Source organism: Pygoscelis adeliae, unplaced genomic scaffold (assembly GCF_000699105.1).
Source record: "Pygoscelis adeliae isolate BGI_AS28 unplaced genomic scaffold, ASM69910v1 Scaffold390, whole genome shotgun sequence".
Classification (NCBI taxonomy): domain Eukaryota; kingdom Metazoa; phylum Chordata; class Aves; order Sphenisciformes; family Spheniscidae; genus Pygoscelis; species Pygoscelis adeliae.
In genome coordinates, this window is record NW_008823921.1 from 617,559 (window position 1) to 632,723 (window position 15,165).

The 15,165-nt window shown below is 47.0% G+C and overlaps 1 protein-coding gene across 1 annotated transcript in view; it reads right to left on the minus strand.

The window, feature by feature from the left end:
- The window catches only part of NLRC5 (NLR family, CARD domain containing 5), a 54,133-nt gene that overhangs the window by 29,005 nt on the left and 9,963 nt on the right, over positions 1–15,165 (minus strand). Inside the window, exons 3-12 of the mRNA XM_009320001.1 lie at positions 14,429–14,491; positions 10,965–11,033; positions 7,914–9,669; positions 5,959–6,042; positions 5,526–5,609; positions 5,357–5,440; positions 3,005–3,094; positions 2,098–2,148; positions 1,126–1,191; positions 330–413 (exon numbers count right to left, since the gene is read on the minus strand). Coding sequence (XP_009318276.1) covers positions 330–413; positions 1,126–1,191; positions 2,098–2,148; positions 3,005–3,094; positions 5,357–5,440; positions 5,526–5,609; positions 5,959–6,042; positions 7,914–9,669; positions 10,965–11,033; positions 14,429–14,491 — 2,431 coding nt within the window. The remainder of the gene's footprint in view (positions 1–329; positions 414–1,125; positions 1,192–2,097; positions 2,149–3,004; positions 3,095–5,356; positions 5,441–5,525; positions 5,610–5,958; positions 6,043–7,913; positions 9,670–10,964; positions 11,034–14,428; positions 14,492–15,165) is intronic.

The window sequence follows — 15,165 nt, forward strand, 5'->3', positions numbered from 1 at the left end:
TCCTCCTGAATCCTCCAGGATTCGCTGGAGGAGCTGTGCCTCTGGGACGGTTCCATACTGCCTCCAGCGTGCCGCACTGCTTCGTTAGCAGGGTCTGCTCTGTAACTGGCTTCTCTGGTTACAGTCTCAGGGAGCCAGAAGCTGCGGTTGTCACAGGTTTGTGACAGGTTGCTCAGCATTCACCTCCTGCAGAACCTCACCAAAAATCCCTAACCAGGATCCCACTAGACATAACAGAGTGCTGGGACCCTTCCTTGGGGTCAGGACCCATCCCCTGCTCCCCGCCACCCGCCTGCAGCCACTCAACAGGAAGGAAAGGAGGCACTTACTCCACTTCGGAGAGACAGGGACAGCTCTGGAGAATGGCAACGATCTCCTTTGCATGTTGGGAAGACAGGCTGCGATCCTGCAAGCTGTGAACAGGTTAATGAGCAGTGAACCGGCAGCGGGGCCCAAGCATTTCTGGTGCCTCTCTCCAAATGAGGGCACACAGACGCGGTACCAGGAGAGGGAGGTTTTACTCTCCGCTCTGCCACACAATCCTGGGCATATTACTCTGCCTCTCTGTAGCCGGTGCTGCAAAAGGAGTGCAGAGGGACGCACTTGCAGAGTGCTGTGCAAGTGCAACGCCTTGCGTCAGAGCCGCCTGGCGCTGCCATCCACGAGAAGGGGATGGATGTAATTGTTCCTGTTGTGCAGAGTAGCGAGGGAAAAAGAAGGAGGTAAGGGGCCATTTCCCAGCTTTAACGTGCTCAGGTAACATGCCTGAGTTCTCCTATTTTGAGAAAGCCACTACTCTTTCCTGGAGCCCAGGCAAGAAAGAAAACTATATGGCTCATGCCTTTGGTGGCTATAGGAACATATGGCAAGATGGGCATTATCAAGGGAAGTCTGCCTCTCCAGGGCTGTGGAGCCCAACACACAAGAAATAAAGCCACCGGCTGGGCCAGATAGGGATTTCTATTGTTATTTTTGTTTACTGATTCAGGTTTATTTCAAACTTTTTCATATGTGGAAGTATCCTCTGTCCTTAAGGACCAACACAAGCTGCTGTTCTTGTCCTTCTGTTGTACCTGTCATCTGCAAATCACATTCACTAGCAGGAATTTCAATGCCTTCTCTTACCATAACTTCACATGTCTAGTTGGAATTACATGTTCCTTCCTCTCTTCCCACCTCAAATCCAAAGATCTGCAAACAAGCAAAATATTTGACCTTTAATATGCCTTGACAAAATATGAGGACCTGGGAGCTGGTTAGTATTTTCTGGAAGTTTTCTGGAAGAAACCATAAGGTCTGAGTTCCGTCCAGCCATTCCGTGCAAGGTTAAGCGATTTTCAAGAGCCAGAAGACCTCCATCAGGAGATGGGAGCACAGGGGGTGTCCACACGGGATTCCACTGTACCTTTGAATCAACTTGATAACTGAGACCCAATTCAAAGGCACTACTAAGATGCACGATGTTTTGCCTCCATGTGGGATTGTGCCACCACAGGAAGGGATAAACATACCCACCTGTGCCAGGCTGCCTACAACAGCGCAAGATGGATGTTCGGGCATCTGAATAGGAGCAGTTTCTGGCTGACTCAGGGCCAGGCTGCACCAGTTCACACATGCATGCCAAATATTGTGAGGTCCCTTGAGGACTGCACAGCACAGGGCAAAGTGAGTTCCCTATCAAGGAACAAGAGATTGTTTCCTAGTTTCTTAATTAGGGTCAAATCCACCCTTCCTTCAAAAGTATGCACAGGCAGGGAGAACATAGGGGCCAGCCAGAGAAGGAGCAGAGACTTCTCCTTTGTTTATCCTCACATTCCACTGTCCACTGGCTTCAGCATCAGCGGTTTTGCAATAGGAACACAGCACTTCAAGCTTACACAGGCAGTAAGGCATTGCCTTTGTGGAACTGGCTGGTAGGTCTGTGCAAAGACCAGCTATTTTGGCTACCCTTCTCCTCGCTCAGGTGGATCCAGCTCTGCCAGATGCAAGGGCAGAGGCAACCAGTTCTGTCGCTGGAGTGGTTTATAGTGACACCAAGCTGATGGTTTGAATCAGCACAACTCTGAATATAGCATAACCCCAAGTGCAGTTTCTCACCTTGGAACTTTCCCAGATGGGCCAGAAAAATATATCATCACTGTGTCCTTCCTGAAAAAGAGATCGAAGCCAATGTTAGGGCACAGGTGGAAGGATGCCATTTCTTTAGTAGAGGTGCTTAGTAAGGACCAACGCCTGGATGCTAGAGGGCCTTGACATCTGCCACGCTAGCACATTGCCACAGGCGAGCAACTGAGCAACCATGTGGCTAGAGGACAGGACATTCCGCATGTTGAACTGGGGCTGCAGTACAGACAAGAGAGTAAAACAGTTAAGAAGATTGGGCTGGGAGGATTTTTTGCAAGACCAGCAGTTTGTTGGAAAGAGGTTCAGTAGAAACTCCATTCCAGCAAGAAAAATAAGAAAAAGCTGTATGCAATTTGACTTCCCTTGAGTTACACCAAGGATTAATCTGGCCTGTTAAACTTACAACCGTAAGAGCTAGGATTTAAAAATTCCACACTTTCTCTGTCATCCTGGAGCTATGAAAAAACACCAAAACCTGTAATTTAAAGGAACATAGAGCTACAGCTACTTAAATCCACACCTTTTCAGTAAACTTAGCTGATTTATAGCAAATTTGTGCTAGCTAGTGAAGAATTTCCTGGTTGATATATTGCAGAGCTTAAAAGCAAGTTTAAACTCTGTTATATAAGAAGAAGTATTACACCCTGCAAATCAATTTACAGACCAAGGATAAAATGACCTATTAAAAAAATACAAAGAGAAAGTCCATAATGTGATGAATTCAAATTTTGTTTCAAACAGAAAACAAAAAGGATTAAAATTAATTTTTGTTGACTTTCATTAGCCAACAATTAAGCTGTAAAACAGTATCCATTTAAAAAGTCAGCATCTAAAAAGAGACAACACGTTTGTTTTTGTAACAGCTCTCATGCGTTGATACCTGACACGCAGTTCAGCGGCGTTTTGACACGCGATGACTTCCTTTGCCAAAATGAGAACAGCATTCAAGGAAAGGTCGTTGTTGCTCAGACTGTGAACATGAGGAAGAACACAACCTCAGCTGCTGGACCCAACAGCACACTCTTTTGTTACGCAAATGCCCTCTGCTCCACACCCAAACACCCTGAAACAGTGGTTTAACCCCAGCTGGCAACTAAGCACCACCCAGCCGCTCGCTCACTCCCCCCCCGCGGTGGGATGGGGGAGAGAATCGGAAAAGCAAAAGTGAGAACACTTCTGGGTTGAGATAAGAACAGTTTAATGATTGAAATAAAATAGTACTATAATTATAATTATAAATTGTAATGAAAAGGAAAATGACAAAAAGCAAGAGAAATAAAACCCAAGAAAGACAAGTGATGCAAATGAAAAACGATTGTTCACCACCAACCGAATGATGCCCAGCCTGTCCCCAAGCAGCGGCTGCGCCCCGGCCAGCTTTCCCCCAGTTTATATGCTGAGCATGACGTCCCACGGTATGGAATAGCCCTTTGGCCAGTTTGGGTCAGCTGTCCTGGCCTTGCCCCCTCCCAGCTTCTCACTGGCAGGGCATGAGAAGCTGAAAAGTCCTTGACTGGTGGAAGCCCTGCTCAGCAACAACTAAAACATCGGGGTGTTATCAACATTATTCTCATACTAAATCCAAAACACAGCACTGTAACAGCTACTAGGAAGGAAATTAACTCTATCCCTGCCAAAACCAGGACACACACATTCTTTTAGCTAGGGGATTTCTCCAAAACTTCAGAATTTTGCATTTAGGACCCAACAAAAGCTTTATCAGATCATAGTTCTTCTCTGCAAGCTATAGCTCCCCTGAATTTAGAATCAGAGATACTTCCCCTATGTGCAACAGAAGAATCATTAACCATTTTTGGGTTATGTAGGGAATGTACTTTATACCTGTATGACTACACAACCAGCCTACAGTGCAGTTAAACTCTTGCTATAACAAATCCAATTTAAGTATGGCATATTGAAGTAGTGTGGTCTAAACCCTCACATTTACAACATCCCCGAAGACACAACACTAGCAACCTCTAAGGATTTATTCTTTAATTGCATGTTTATTCTGTTTCACTACTTGTTGAACCTCATTAAATATGACACATAAGGTCTTGCTCCTACAAATCCTCTGCTTGTTCTCAGGGCCACGGAGCACCATTCCTGTGAGCCTCGAAGGAATCATCCATGACAACAACCACTGTATGCGTGTAATAGAAATGTGTGAAGGAATGAGGCTTACAAATTGCACTGGCTTCCTACTCTTCCCATACGATAAGCTGCTTCACTGGCGACATGCTGGCGTTTCCCACAGGCTGTTATCCAGCGTGCCCAGGAAAGCAGAGGAGCAGGTACGGTCCCCCTTTCCTCCCTCTTTCCAAACACTTCTAATCATACTGCAAAGCCAGTAATTAATTCCGGGATGGGGTCCAGCAATAACTGCAGGTATTTGGGGTTCACCTGCTTGCGCCCAGGGGTGTGTGGAAGACCTTTAAAGGCAGAGTCACTCCCTTTTAACTGGGGTGGGCAGGCAGTGCTGCGGCTTTGCCTTCCCCCAGGGGCAGCACAGCTTTGTGGCTACCCCTCTCCTGTAATGCAAACTCTGAGACTCCAACACTTGCAGCAGTTCTGCTCTGCTCTGCTTTGCCTGCTGCTGCTTAAACTGCCCCTGCTAGCTTTTCAAAGGCTTTAAATCCCTTCACAAATCAGGCTGGTTCTCTCCACCTAAAAAGATGCAGATCCATGTTGGGAGTTTTCCTAGCCGTCAGTCCCTCTCATTCAGCACTGTGCTGTTACAGGAGTGTTAGAAGAAGGAGTACAGGAGAAGAGGGCTAGCAAAAAGGCTGGGAAGACACGGATAGAGCCATCCTCTCTTATGCAGAGGTGAGGCATCTCAATCTGAGCCTGGCCAAGGGGAAGAGAGGGGAGGAGGCAGAAGAGGAAAAAGTCATGCCAGGCACCAAGCTGAGCACATGCATTGTAATTCCTGGAGAGGTGTCAGTGGTGCCAGGACTCCCCTGAGATTATTTTTAAACACCCGGGTAAGAACTGTGAGGCTGTATCTACCTCAAAGTGAGCCAGGCCTCCAGCACAGCCCTGCTTGCATTTAAATGTCTGTGCCTCAGCTTAGAGCCCCACATGTCCCCCACTGGCATCTCTAAGAGCGAATGTCACCCCTTACAGAGACATCCAGCAACTCTGCTCTGATGAGGATTTAAACTCTCTCTGATGCTATGCTTGGCTTCATAGTGGCTACCATTTTTAATAGGTTTAAGCTGTTTTTACTCACTCTATTTTCTTCAGCTTTTCCATTCTGGAGAACAGGTCCATCACCCTCTTCACCTCCGGATCCCGTATCCGATTGTCCTGCAAGCTGCACACAGACTCATCCTCATTAGTACCCCAGGTCCCCAAGGAATGAGCGGTTGATTTGAGGGGCATTGCCACAACAGACTCACTTTATTTCCTCAAGCTGGAGGCACTGTGATGAAGCCTGGACCAAGTTAGTCATCCCCTCAGCCGTGATGCTCCCGCCCGTCAACCTGGAGAAAGAAAGAATCGTTCAAACCAAGCAGAGGAAGAACTAGCATCCCGTGCAGCGCATGGCAAGCCTGTCTCAGATGTGGGCCTGCACCGCACTCCCAGCACACCAGCACAGGGAGGAGTTGGCCTGACTCCTTCTCAACCAGGGCAACGCAATACTCCTCTTGATACCAGCATAGAACAAGAGCCACACATATCCGTGCTGCTCTGCAAAGCACTGCGTTATTCTCTGTAGAGTGCTGCACAGAGCAGATCAGCCTTGAGTGAGTAGATGTAATTAAACTGCAAGATAGAAACAGAGGACAGATAGAAAGAGAGGAGGCTCTGACCTTACAAGCAAAGACTTACTCTAGTTTCTTCAGGCTCCCCATTCCTCGTAAGCTCGTTGAAAGAGCAGAAGCAAAGTCATCGCCACATCTCCTACTACGAAAGCTAAAACACAAAGAAAAGGGAAAAAACATAAACACAACAAAAACCGAAATAAGCTAGCCCACAAAGCATGTTAAAACACGATTTAAAAGAAGCATTGAATTTCTCTCTTAACACCCATTGTATCATGCTCTTTTTTGCAGCATCTTTATCTTTTCAAACATCTGTTTTAAAAAAAAAAAACATTACACTTGCACATCAACTGCAAATACCTCAAGAGATGGCTTCTGCCTTTTGGTACAGTGGCACCATGAGTAAGTGCTGCCACAGATGAAGAGTCAGCCCTATTGCGTGTCCCACAAGAGTCGGGACCCTGGAGACAAGGGAGGTCACACAGGGGCAAACCAAACTCATACAAACAGAGAGTGTCGAACAGCTCCCACGTGATGAGCTGCTGAGTTACAAGAGGGTTGATTTCAGGCCAGATACTTTAAATTTGGGTGGCAGAGCAGCCAGAGTTGTCCAAAATATAAAAGAGACAAGGTTTTTAGGGAAAGTACCTCTTTTATAGAAGGAACTGGTGGTGTTGGAAAAAACAGACAGACAAACAGGTAAGCTTTCATGCACACAAGCTCCCCTTTGAATCAGTTGCAGGCTGTACTGATTACAGGATGTATTGGCACAAAGCACCCTGGGCTGCAGGTCTCCCACAGCGTGCTTGGGGGCCATGAGAGCAGAAACCCACCTATGGCCCTGTTGCCCTAGGTGCCTCTGCCACCTTCCCCTAAACCAGAGGGAGTCAGGAACAAGCTGCAGAGGTGCGGCGGCATGACAGACATGGCCCTCGGTCACTAGGAACACGCCTGAGGCGATGCTGCTTCTTTAGACAGGTTCTGTACAAGCAACATGCAGCTGAAATGCTCGGGGTCCCACTGCCCTTTGCCCGCCCTTCCAAGAGACAGTACTCAGAGTGCTAGTATCCTGCGGACCATAAACGAAAGCAGGCACGGACCTGAGTGTGTATGAGCTGAGGAAGAACCCCCCAAAATCCCCTGTTCCGTTCTCCTAATGCAAGGGAACAGCCCAACCACCCCCGGGCATCTGCCTGATCTGCTCTTTGAAAGCAGAGGACTTCGTGCACTGCCCTGTGCCTGCATTAGCAATTTAGAGTTAGGATGTATCATCAGAAAACCTTTCTAACAGTAAACTAAATGGTATTCCTATTCTTCTTAATGGAGGCAGAGAACAATCGATTACTGTCCTTTTTACAATGATATCAATATCCAGGAATAGCAGTTTTCACGTCTCTGTTTCTGCTCCTCTGCTTTACAGCAGGCAACATCATTCCCTTCAGGTCAAGGTAATTCTCACCCTGGCTGCTCCCCATCTTCCCCACATTAGCAAACTCTACACATATTCCTCCAAGTCATTCACAGAAATACAGAACGAGACCCGTTCCACAACAGGATCCAAAAAAGATCCTCCTTGAAAAGTCCCTCCAGCATTACAGCAAAGCACTGACAGAGAGCACCCGAGAGTGCAGTTGTCACCTCCTGTTCATCTGGCTTATGGTGATTTCACTTAGATCACAACTTTCCCGTTTGCTTGCAGGACTCGCCCTGCCTTTGTATTGTCAAGAAATGCCTATCGTTTTCTCTTTTATTTACTACACTAAGTACCCTGTTGTTTGATTGTTTTAATCAAATCAAAGACACATATTAAAAATACAGCCAGAATGGATTTATCACCTTACTATCCTTCAATCACTCATAAATTCATTACTTCATAAACTTCTTCAGTATCAAAGTTATGCTCTTCAGATTAGAATTTCTCACACCTTCTTTCTCTCCCTTCTAAAACAAATACTAGGCTTGCCCTTCCAACCCCTCAGCCCTTCTCTCCACCCACCAGCTCACAGCACTCAGTGTGTTTACCTCAAGTGCTCTATATTGTTACAGCCGGCCAGAACCTCCAAAGAGTCAATGTCCATGAGACATCCTGCAAAATCCAAGTAAGTCAAATCCTGGCCCGAGTTTATGACAAAAACCAAAGCCGACATGTCCAGAGGTGTCAGTCTGAAGTTTTTAAACTCGTACTTGAAATTCAGCAGGCTCCCGATGTGCTGGGCTACTTTAAGGTCTTGCGTTTCAAATGTGCAGTGGCAGAGCTCAATGACCTTAGGCCCTGTCAGATGAGTGGCTGCCAGTTTCTTGAGAGACTGCAGGATTGTGTCCTGCTTATCCTGCACCCAAGCTTCATCTTGTTCAGCTAGCAGCATGAGAAATGTCCTACATTCTTTTGATGACAAGCCTGAGAGAAAGATGTGAAAACTCTCCATCAACTCGGTCTTTGCCTCATTCTTTAAAGTCCACTTTGACTTCAAAGAGAACTTCTTCTTCAGGTAGTTCTTGTCCACCCTCTTACTTACCATGAGACACAGCGCTGCAAAAAACTCCTGCAAACTCAAGTGCACAAAGGCATAGCCAGCCTCTGGGCAAGTGCCACTCGTCTTCACCTCAAAGACAGTCAGCAATCCATGTAAGGAAGCAAATTCCTTCACGTGCTCTGGAATATCACCAACATAAAATACAAGCTTCTTATCTTCCAGGCCTTTCAGTGCAAGATCACACAGACCCAAAATGGCCTTCTTGTTGCAGTTCAGCTGAGTCACCTCGCCATCGGCATGCTCTCCCTGCTGTTTGTTTATGAAGATGAGAAGCATTTTGATATAAAACTGTGTCATAGTCTGAGGGAGCTCCACACTCCTCTGATGTTTAAGGAGCAAATACTCCAAACAGACGCACACAACGTAACACAGAGCAGGGATGAGGCACATGCTGAGGAGCTTGGTGTTGTTCTTCAGGTGAGCAATGGCTTGTTCTTTGAATGAATGCTGATGAAAATAGTGACTGACGTATTCTTCAACCTTCTCATGGTCAAATCCCCAAATTTCTGCTAGCAGATCTACTGTGTTTAATAAGAAGTTAGGCAGTCTCTTAGGTCGGCTGGTGACCAACACTGTGCAACCAGGCAGGAGCTTCCCGTGACAGAGGTCTACAAAGAGCTCAGATATTGACATATGGGAGGTAAGAGTTGGGCCTCCCTTAGAAGAGGATGACAAGTCCATGTTAGCTGCAAACTCATCCAGCCCATCAAAGATGATCAGTGTACGCCAGGCATTTTCCAGGAGGTTCTGGAACACTGCATCAGGGCTGTCTTCTGGCTGAAGGAACAGGTCAAACAAAAGCTCCTTCAGAGTCAATTTTCTTTTTAATAAATTCAGCTGCCGAAACTCAAACAGGAAAGTGAAGAGAAACTGAGGTAGGACACCTTCTGCCCATTTCTGACAAATCCTGTGCATTAGCATGGTCTTGCCTGTACCTGGTTTACCAAACAAAAAGATCACCTTCGTCGTGCCCGATGGGACCACACTACAAAACAGATCTGACACTTTCACGGCTGTATCTGCACATTCTTCTGGTTCAGGAGCACCTGCCACATCTTGTCGGGGTTTATCTGTTCTCTCTTTTAAGTGGGAGGCTTTGCTGTGCCGGATGACAAGGTTGACAAAGGCTTGGCTGAAAGCCAGTGGCTGCGTTTGTTGCTGTGCTGCTGCTCCTGCTGCTCTCCTGCTTCCATACCTCTGCTGGATAGAATCGATGAGGAGATGCCGGTACTTCCCAGCTGAATCTGAGAGAGAAGACAACAGAGTGAGGGTGAAAAAGTTAGTTCTGAGCCATGACAGATCCAAAATACTACCACTCACACACAGCGAAACAATGGCCCTGATCAGAGGCTGCTCCACCGAACTGGGTAGAGATGGCAGATTTTGAACACATGAAAATAACCCATAATTTTTCCTATTTTTGCACAGGGGCCGAAGAAGAAGAAAATTCAGGGAAAAGGTGAAACAGCTTTATATAAAAACTAAATGTAATTATCTCTTTAAGATGAGAATTAGATATTGGTGTATTATGCATATAATTCCCTGTTCACTAGCTCCCTGTTCACCCATGCTGGCCTTGTGCCACACTTGCTCAGCTACCTGCACCTCGGAGCAGACCTATCTTTTGCTTTGAGAATCTGAGATCCCTGACGGTACCAGCATCTCTTTGTTGAAGAGAGAACAGTGGTGATAATTAAGGGCGCTCGGCACCTTCTGAGAAACCCCATCCTCACTGCTGTTAAGTTTGCTGAGTTTTGCCAGCAGACGAGATCTGGCCTCCTGGGAGCACCTCCTCAAGAACCTTCCTGTATGCAAACTTTCGGTCAAACACTGGCTCCAGCCCAGCTGCAGCTGCCAGCTTTGCCATGCTCCCTGTGTCCCCCCACCAGACGCTGGGCAGCGCCAGCGCCAGCCCCCACGCTGGGCCGCAGGGATTGCAAGGCTAAAAGCATTGGTAGAAAAGGGTCAAGAAGGACAGATGATGAAGGAAAGGATGTGGACGCCGCTGTTACACAGCTCGCAGGTCTGCTCAGGCTACCCAGCCTTTCCTGGAATTAATTACTCTGCCTCGACTTTGTCATTGCTCATCTATTTCAGTTACTTCTCTACTTTAGGGTGAGCTGAAATCATACGAGTTTTTAATGTGCTAGGGAAACTGTGGAGCCTTTAGTGGGTTTTAAATTGTCACTATGTCTCCTGATTTCATTAAAAAAAAGCAAACAAATACAGGGATGACCTACAACTGAATGCTTTACTGGCATATCACACTTTAAGGGAGTTCTTAGCCTATGCCATCTGCACCCCTTCTCCTCAGGTAGATTTAATATATCTCTGAAATGGAAATGGATGTTTCTTGTTATTTGCCAGGTCCCGTTGTCTGTATATTTTATAACCCGTTGCATTAAGAGTTTATGCAGCTACTAAACAAGTTTCCCTCAATGCGGGAGGTTGATTTCTTGGGTGTTTCTGCAAAGAAGTTGAATAGGTCCTTCCTCAGAGGAAAGCACACCACCACTCTGCTTCTGGAACATCTACATACCTAGTCGTTGCTGCTTAATATCCTTATCACTCACAGAGCTGCTGCGATGGCGGCGGCGGCCAGCAAACCCTGAAAATTGAGAAGTCAGAAACATGTCAAAAGAGCATTTTTGAATGGCAGCTTATTAGAGCTGGGCAAGACTCTCCAGCAAAGCATTTGGGGAGCTGAAGAGGCAAAATTGGAGAGACAAAACTATTTGCAAATTCAAGCTGAGTTTACAGAACTGCTTTTGCAAATGTTGAAGTAAAAGCAGAGGTGCCTCTAGCTATAGAAAGACAGCTTGGGCTGGTCCTCATGAGGCTAACCCATCCTCTTGTCCCACTCTGAATATGCTACACCTCTCAGGAGTGACCTAGGGGTCTGGGCTGGTTTAAAGACCTTCAGTAATGGAGCTCCCTGAACTTCTCCAGGCAATTCATTCCAACATTTCAGTTTATTTATATAGATCTTCCTAGTGGATAACATCAATCTTGCCTGCCACAGTGTGATCTGCTGCTTCCCTGTTCTATCCACTTGCTAGTGGATAACATCAATCTTGCCTGCCACAGTGTGATCTGCTGCTTCCCTGTTCTATCCACTTGCTAGTGGATAACATCAATCTTGCCTGCCACAGTGTGATCTGCTGCTTCCCTGTTCTATCCACTTGAGTGTTTTTGCAGAGAAGTTAAGTTCCTCCTCCCTGGGACACATGATCAGCTACAAGGATTCAACATTTATCTAATACTGGAACGTGACTTTACACTTCGCAGAGCTGTTAATATCCAAACCTTACTGTTCTCAGCCAACAGCAGCTGGGACATCAGAAACAGGAAGGTACAAGCTGCTGGTGGAAGCCTGGCTTTGAAAATCTTTGCAGGAAAAAACGTGAATTTTAAAAGGCATGTTTTGCAAGAAATGCGTTAGGTTTAGCAAATGATGCTCAGATCCTTTTGCTCAATCCCCTCATTTGCTTAGAAGCACAGTGCTAAGCAGTGCCAGAACCTTAGCAAAAAAACTATCGCAACAGCCCATCAAAAAGCATCCTAGGAAATGACCCTACTGGCAGCACAGCTGCGGGAAGGCAAAAAAAATGAGGTATGTGCAATTCTGGGTTCGGAGGAGCATACAGAAGTAGAGAGAGCATTAAGGGCTACAGACAAGCTAATCAAAGACTTACACCACAAGCACTGCAAAGTAACCTAAGGCATGGAGGAAGTAGTTCTGAGCATATGAAAGAAGCGTGGCAGATTTGAGAGAGAGATAAACCAAACAGCAGTACCACATATCCCAGCTACACACTGTAGCAAAGCCCACAGCCCAATTTCTTTCAATTGTTCTCCACTCCTCCTTAGGATTTAAGTCCACCCAAAGCAGGATAAGCCCAGGTGATTGGACCTGAAAGAAAGCAGGAGCACGAAATATCAATGACTAGACATAGCTCCACAGAAAGTTTTCTTGTGAACGAAGCTAGCTGCCAGGTCAGCCTCCACGAGCTCAGCTGGCCAGAGAGCACTGGGTGAAAGAGCTAGATATACTGCTGTGAAAAGCTGCCCTGCATTTCCCAAGGCTGACCACAACCACCTCACTGGTGAGTCTTTTTGTAGGCTGGGCGATGCATCTGCCTTGCTTTGAGCACAGGAACAGCTCTGTTACCCTGGGGAACAGGGCAGGGAACGGCTATTTCTGGAGAATGCACAGCCCACAGATTCCCAGGGCTGTTTATGGTGATTAATTCCTTGTTCGTTTACGGTGCTCTCTCAGATGGAGAGAACGGGAAGAACTGAGAGAGGCATGAGTCTTTCCTTTCTTAAATGGTCCTAGTAACTTTCAACACTATTTTCAAATTTCTATTCCACCAGCAACTTGCGAGATCGACCACCGGTGCTCACGAGGGTGGCACAGCAGCTAGCAGCAGCGGTCTGTCTGCAGAACAGAAAGGTCGCTTTTGTTTTCAAGATCTGAAAACTGCATGTGACACACAAGATACAGTATTTGCAGTGCCCTGACTCAGCAGCAGTCTCTGAGTGAAAAGCAGAGGCAAAAGTGTCTCTGTGACCGTACCATCAGCTGGAACTGCAAACGGTGGGCTGGGAGGTACGATTTAAAATGGGTCATGCCAGCAGAGATGGGCAAAGCAGGGAGTGCTCACTGCTCAGGGAGCGCAGCGCTAAAAGCGCTAAAAGCCTGCCTCTGTCTGGCCAGGAGCAGGGAATGCAAACAGCAGATGCAAACACACAAGTTATAAGGTACCGAGGGCACTGGCAAACCTCAGCAAGAACCAGAGCCAGCTCTGCAAGAAGCTCCTGTGGCTGTGAGTGTGAACCTTAGCCAGCCCCCAAATTCACACAGCAGGAAAAAAATGAAGAGCAGCTTTTCCTTCAAATCACCTATTTTTCACCAACGGGCAATCCAGCGCCAGACCCACTCCCTGCCACCAACATTAAGCACCTCTAGAGGACACAAGGCCTGCACTTTGCTCTCTGCACTGCCAGGGTCCCAGCTCAGTGACTGCTCCATGCTGCAGCCTGCAGAGCACAAGGCTTCATTTCCTCCCGCTTTGTTTTCCCCCAGCACACATTTCAGGAGGACACAGAAAACTGACGGCAGCTTTCTGTGATAATTTGGATTTATTCTGCCGCTGCCTCCACTGTTTATCCTCTCACAAAGCTGGATGCCAGAATCACATCCTTTCTTTCTCTTTCTGCTGTGAGACTCTTCACGTGGGGAGGACCTGGGCTGGTGTTTCATTTTCTGGAAACTGAATACCTGGTGACTGAGAAGGCAACTCAGAATTTAGCAGCTTCCAGTTATTCCAGCAGCTGTTACATGAGGGCCCAGGGACATCGCTCAGTGGTGGCACATACCTGCAGTATTTTCACATTGCACCAAAGGCTTCTGATGGACATTCGGGTGATGGATGCCGCTGCAAAGTGCCAGGGGAAGAGGAGGGATCTTGAAAATAAATCCCTCATTTCATGATCTGCACTAGGTAGGAACGCCTCAGTCCCAAATTCACCCCTGAAGGAAGCGCTAGAACTACTACTATCTGTTCTTTTAAGCTCTGATTCTGACAACTCTGCAATGGTTTCTGCTGGATCAGCTCCTGAATAGTCTTTCTGCTCTTCCTTTAAAAGCCAAACCAACTTCCTCCACCTACCAATGAGCCAACCACAGTAAAAGCACAAAAAATGGGGCTTTTGCAGAGTGGGTGGGAGATCCCCTTGGTTAGGGAACTAAAATGAGTGAGTTCCTTAGCAGAGTCAGGGCCAACAAGACTTTTCTGAAATTCAGGGAGAGAAAACGAAACAGGGGAGGTTCATCTATAAAGCACCAAGAACAGAAAAATCAAACCTGAAGTTGCGGTGGCTTCCCCACACCTTGCCAGCGCTGTGGCCAACATGGGACGTATGTAGCCCTGCCCAGCCCATGGGCAGAGGAGATAAACTCCAAGAGCATAAGCACCCCAGGGTCTGTTCCAGCCTTACCTTTTGGCACAGACGGCCGGGCACTCACATCTGTGCCTGCTTCTTGTTTCTGGCTGAAGTTACCTAAACGGGTTGGATTGGAAATGAAATACAGTTACTGCGAGCGTCCTGCTCTTGAAATCTGGGGTGCTGCTGGCCAAAGTCGAAAGGCAAGCAGCTCACAACACACACAGTGGTACAAACCAAGACTCAGTATAAGGGCTGATGCAACACAGCCAGGTTTCAGGCTCCCCATCTGATCTTTTCCTTTCAAACTGCTCTAAAATACAGTTAACCTCTGCTTTCAAGGCAGTGGAACAACTTTTCTCTACGATACATACAAACTCAGAGCATGGGTGGCTTTGGCTGACTTAAAACCACACCAAAGCCAAAAAGAGAAGCCCTACTCTTCCCCATTCCCGCAAAGGAGGTGTTTCTGTGATGAAACCGTTGGCTGAGTCAGTCAGCAGCCCAGTCAAGGGCCTTTTCTGATGCACTGCACAGCTCAAGCTTCCAAAAAACCCCACTCAGCACAGCCAGCCCCACAGACAACGTTCACAGAGCTTCAGAGGGAGATCCTCCTCAGGCCAAACAGGAGTCCGCATGCCACCAGGACTCTTCTGTTCAGATAAACCCATGCCTGAAAGCATCGCTCTCCAAAATCAGATGGGAAGCCTTCATACATTAATTCCTCTCACTGTGATTTCCAGTGTTTCCCAGCTGGGACTGCAGGTCATTACTCTGCTATTTCTAGCTCT